Raw genomic sequence first — 5,778 nt, 5'->3', positions numbered from 1 at the left:
ATGTAGGGTTTCGCAGGGATCGAATGAAGGGTAGAGACACGGGTTGTAACACATCTGAAATGTAACATTCTCTGTTCAAAGTGCCGTCAATGCGAACAAGAGGTGCCAAGACGTGTGACCAATGGAACCTCATACCATCACGCCGGGTGATACGCCAGTATGGCGAAGACGAATACTCTGTTCCAATGTGCTTTCACCGCGATGTCGCAAAACATGGATGCGACCATCATGATGCTGTAAACAGAACCGGGATTTATCAGAAAAAATGACGTTTTGCATTCGTGCACCCAGGTTCGTCGTTGAGTACATCATCGTAGGCGCTTCTGTCTGTGATGCAGCGTTTAGGATAACCGCAGCCATGGTCTCAGAGCTGATAGTCCATGCTGCTGCAAACGTCGTCGAACTGTTCGTGCAGATGGTTGTTGTCTTGCAAACGTCCCCATCTGTTGACTCAGGGATCGAGACGTGGCTGCACGATCCGTTACAGCCATGTGGATAAGATGCCTGTCATCTCGACTGCTAGTGATACGAGGCCGTTGGAATCCAGCACGGCGATCTGTATTACCCTCCTGAACCCACCGATTCCATATTCTGCTAACAGTCATTGGATCTCGACCAACGCGAGCAGCAATGTCGCGATACGATAAACCGCAATCGCGATAGGCTACAATCCGACCTTTATCCAAGTCGGAAACTTGATGGTATGCATTTCTCATCTTTACACGAGGTATCACAACAACGTTTTACCAGGCAACGCCTGTCAATTGCTGTTTTTGTACGAGAAATCGGTTGGAAACTTTCCTCATGTCAGCACGTTGTAGGTGTCGCCACAGGCGCCAACCTTGTGTGAATGCTCTGAAAAGCTAATCATTTGTATATCACAGCATCTTCTACCTGTCGGTTAAATTTCGCTTCTGTAGCACGTCATCTTCGTGGTGTAGCAATTTTAATGGCCAGTAGTGTATATTGTGAATTTAACTGTCAAGTTCATTTCGCGAAAAGTTCAAAGGGGGGAGCAAACTTAATGTACAGATGAAACAACCTCGTGTCACGTTTTACATTCGTCAACAAATTGGGTTTTATTCTGCATCTAGTTTCTGTTTGGTTCGATGTACCTAATTTTGGGATGCTGAATACAGAGATACTAAATTATTTTCTCTGTCATGTCACATTCCTAAGATACAACGTAATAATAAAATCGTATCGTTCATACTTCCAATACCTGTAACGGCACTAATTCTCTTCTACCGACGAATAAGATGACAGTGCACTAAATGTTTTTCATTCTTCTGATGATATGGTCGAAGGTCGTGCATTGACAATAAATTGGTCTGTGATCCACAGTTCATTTTGATATTTAAACTAGAGCTAGTTTAGAAAATGCTGTTCAAAAATCTTCGTTCAGACCTTTACTTAAATACCTTAATTTACATTTTTTTCTCTCTTCTTTTTAAAGTTCGTTTCTAGAATATTGTGAAAAAGGCGTGTAAGTTTCGCGGAACCCTCTGATGATCTCGACGGAAGCCAAGGTTTCCGCAGAATACAATTTAAGAAGTGCTGCTCTGTCCTGCTGCCACCACTGTTGCGAATATCTGAACATGCTCTCTTCTACGAATGGAACTAGTTAATAAATCAAGTAACACTGGCCGATAACCATTTTCAGTGTGATGTTCGTTCCTGTATATTTTTTGTTGTAGAACGAAAATGTGCCTTTAAAATAGTGGCATCACTCAAGTTTTCGAGATTTTTAAAATTATATATTTGTTTATGTTTCGAGAGGATTTTCTTCGATAGTTTGTGTCATTTTCCATGAATCATTTATGCATTTAATCGTGATTACGTGGAATGAGTTATTTCACAATCACATTACACATCCATATGTAAATGTACTATCTGGTCAAAAGTATCGGAACACTTACTAGAGGGCATTGATATGGGATGGGTCGACGCATCACCTTTATGGAGTTCGAACTCTGCTGGGGACACTGTCAGTGACTTGCCTGAATGTCTTCCTTATGAGCTTAGACGAGAAATGGTAGTGAAATTGGACGCCGGGATCTGGAGCAAATTCTACGTTCCAACTCGTGCCGAAGGTGTTCCGTTGCGTACACGCCGTTAATGTAGGCCGACCAGTCCAGTTAAGTAATCTTATTGCCGCACGGAGACTGCATTACGTCTGGATGACTTCTCATGCCGATACAAGTAACAGTCATCTCCGAACTGTTCCACTACTGTACGCAGTAGACAATATTGCAAAATGTGTCTACAATCTTCCGCATTAAGCGTTTTCTTAACAAAATAATGGAGCACAAGCTTACCACTGAAAACATTTCCATGTCGTAACACCAGCTCCTCAGCACTTCACTGTTGCCACCACACACGATATCATGTAACTTTCTCCAGGCTTTCGCCGAACACAAGCCTTTCCATATCTAAATGCCATAACTGTTGAATATAAAAAGCTGAGTTGTCATACTGATGTCAATATCTGTGAGGGAAGCAAGAATGGAGGTAATGGGCAGTTGTAGGTGGTCATTGTCCAGTTTCTGATGATACTGTCCATCATCGGTTACTCCATGCAAAATTACACAATATGATCAAGAACGCCCACCTCGTTAGACTACCCAATACCCTCCTCCAAAACCGCAGGTTTTTTGTTGAATTTCAAGGACAACGCAGTCGCTGGAGAGCGCAGGAAAATGGTCTACCTCAGGGAAGCGTCTTGGCTCCACTTCTCTACAACATTTATACCAACGACCAGCCATTGACCCCAGGTGCAAGGAGAATCTTATATGCAGATGACCTAGCTCTTGCTACGCAGAGCTCATGCTTTGAAAGAGTGGAAAGAAACCTGACAACAGCACTTAGAACACTGTCAAGCTACTACAGTCGGAACCAACTCAGACCAAACCCTTCGAAGGCACAAGTGTGTGCCTTTAATTTAAGGAACAGGGAAGCTAATCGTGAGCTACATATTGCATGGTCAGGCATCCAACTCCAGCATCATCACGCACCTAAATACTTGGGAGTCACTCTCGACAGAACTCTGACATTCAAAACTCACTGTAAGAACACCAAAATGAAAATCTCCGCTCGAAACAACCTAATTCGCAAACTAGCGGGGACACAGGGGATCACTGTGCTTTTCAACTGCTGATTATGCTTCTCCAGTCTGGTACAGGTCATCTCATGCCAGACAAGTAGGCATTGCTCTCAACGAAACCTGCAGGTTGATCACAGGTTGCTTAAGACATACACCAATTGATAAGCTCTACTGGCTGGCTGGAATAGCGCCACCATAGATACGCAGAACAGTGGCTGCCAACAAGGAGAGACTGAAAGTGGAACAGGACAGTGCCCATCCACTGCACGGACTTAATCCACCACAGCAACGGCTGAGATAGCGAAAGAGCTTGCTGAGAACATCCGAGAAGCTCACCATTTCACCAGAGAAGGCAAGGCTGGAGTTATGGAAGAAGTCGACGCCTCACCTGCAGACGCCAGAAGCTGAAGAACTACCACCCGGACACAACGAGAGCTGGCTGGTGTGGAAATCTTTAAGCAGATTACGATCAGGAGTTGGACGATCCAGAGACAACCTGAAGAGATGGGGCTTCATAACAGAAGATACATCCTGTGATTGTGAACAAGAACAAACAGCAAGCCACATGTTCCAGTGCCTTTTGTGCCCTACATCCAGCCCGAAGATTGATCTCCTGCAAGCCACTCCAAGCGGCTTGGAGGTTGCAAAGTACTGGGCACATGTAATATAAATACAGCTACAAATGAGTGGACATAACACAAACGAAGAAAGAAAAACTAAACTAGACAAGGCATACAAAGTAGTGTGGAATCATTACAACAAGAATTCTATCTCACAAAAAGCCAAATTACGCCACTACGACAAGGTGGTGCTGCCTGAGGCACTATATGCAGCAGAGACCACACTAATCCTAGGGCATACACGTATCAGACACCTAGAAAAAGTAGAACGGAAAATACTTAGGAAAATATTTGGCGCAACTAACAACGATGGAATATGGATCAAGAAACCTATAGAGGAACTATACATACAGAGACAATCACAGAAAAGATTAGAAAACGCAGACTACAATTCTGTGGACACCTATACAGAATGCCATGACACAGACTGACCAAACAGATCTTTGACTGGGTAACCACTAGAAACAACAAATGGGTGGCAGAGGTAAAAAACGACCTGAACCAACTCAACATAACAGCAGACACAATAAATGACAGAATAAAATTCAGAAACATCATTAAGAAAAGTAAACTACATGAGATACACTGTGACAAACGAACAGGCGTAAAGTGGACCGAAGAACGCAAGCAAGATCACAGCCGGAAGATGAAAGAAATATGGGCAACCAAAAAGGCAATCTAGTTGAAGCCGAAGAAACAAAGCCGAAAAGGAGCATGGACAGAGGACCGGAAATAGAAACACAGTGAGCGAATGAGGGAAGTCTGGGCAGCAAGGAAGGCAGCAAAAGGAACTGACCATGTAGTTTAGTTCAACTGCGCTCTTTAAGGGCAAAACACCAATAATATATATATATATATATATATATATATATATATATATATATATATTGATGTGTATGGCTACTGTAAATAAAAACAGTGGAAGAATCAGAAATGATCAGCTGGTAAATGATAGATTGTTAGATCTAGTGGTAATATGGGTAGTAGAAGAGGTTGGGGAAAATAAAAAAAAGAAATTAAAGAAGATCCTCTTTCCTAGTTATCCACTGCCTCGTGTCGTCGTTCTTTACACCACCTCAAGCGTCGCTTAGCACTGGCTACATAAATATTTGGCTTATGGGACATTCTCGACCGTTGTACCCCAATCCTTCCAGTCCGCAGCTCGTGGTATAGTGACTAGCGGGTCCGATTCCCGGCCGGGTTGGGGATTTTCTCTGCCTTGAACTGGGTGTTTGTGTTACCCTCGTCACCATCATCATCATCATCATCATCATCATTCATGACAGTGGCTAGATTGGACTGTGTAAAAAATTGGACTGTGTAAAAATTGGAAATTTCTGCGGGCGCTGATGACCGCTCAGTTGAGCGCCCCACAACCCAAACATCATCATCATCATCATCCAATCCTTTCAACTCACTACGCACAGTCATTGTGCTAGCTGGACTGCTGGTAGCACTTTGGACCTGCCAGGCGATTCCTCCTGTTGATTTCATACGATTTTATACAGCCATCTTCCTCAACGCTCGACGGTCCCCCTCCGTCAATAAATGGCGTTTCCTCATCTTGATTTAGCTGTGGTCGTTCCTTCGCACTTCCACTTCACAATCACATCACCAATAGTCGACTTGGGCAGTTTTAGAAGGGTCGAAATTTCGCTGATGGACAGATGGATCTGTTACTCAGGTGACATCCAATGAAGAGTCAATGTTCAAAGTCACTGAGCTCTCTTGACCGACCCATTCTGCCAGCACTGCTCCAGTACTGGCGACACAACACTCCCCGCCTTCTTTTATACTAACAGGTCCGACTCCCGTGACATCTAGTGGTCAATTACTCATTAGGTACGAGCGTCGGGTACTTTTGATAAGAAAGTGTTTTGCTACATGCAGACAATTTATGTGTTTTTTTTATTCAAAATATAGATGGCAATAAACTTCCACCAGTGCCTTCAACATCGCAGCGCGTCAGCAATCGTTGGTTAATATCTTTAAAAACTAAAAACCCGCCACGATTGCGAAAAAAAGCACCTAGTGTTAAGTGTTAACCCAGGTTTC

The 5,778-nt window shown here is 43.5% G+C and overlaps 1 protein-coding gene across 1 annotated transcript in view; it reads right to left on the bottom strand.

Annotated features, from left to right (window-relative positions):
- LOC126419427 (basic proline-rich protein-like) overlaps nucleotides 1-5,154 on the bottom strand; it is a gene marked incomplete at its 3' end in the record, with an annotated part of 7,832 nt that extends 2,678 nt beyond the window's left edge. The window contains exon 1 of the mRNA XM_050086615.1: nucleotides 5,142-5,154. Within this exon, the coding sequence (XP_049942572.1) occupies nucleotides 5,142-5,154 (13 nt within the window). The remainder of the gene's footprint in view (nucleotides 1-5,141) is intronic.
- Nucleotides 5,155-5,778: the final 624 nt, after the last annotated feature.

This window comes from Schistocerca serialis, chromosome 9, assembly GCF_023864345.2.
Source record: "Schistocerca serialis cubense isolate TAMUIC-IGC-003099 chromosome 9, iqSchSeri2.2, whole genome shotgun sequence".
NCBI lineage: Eukaryota > Metazoa > Arthropoda > Insecta > Orthoptera > Acrididae > Schistocerca > Schistocerca serialis.
The sequence above is the reverse complement of the archived record's forward strand: the minus strand, read 5'-3'. Positions and strand labels throughout refer to the sequence as shown.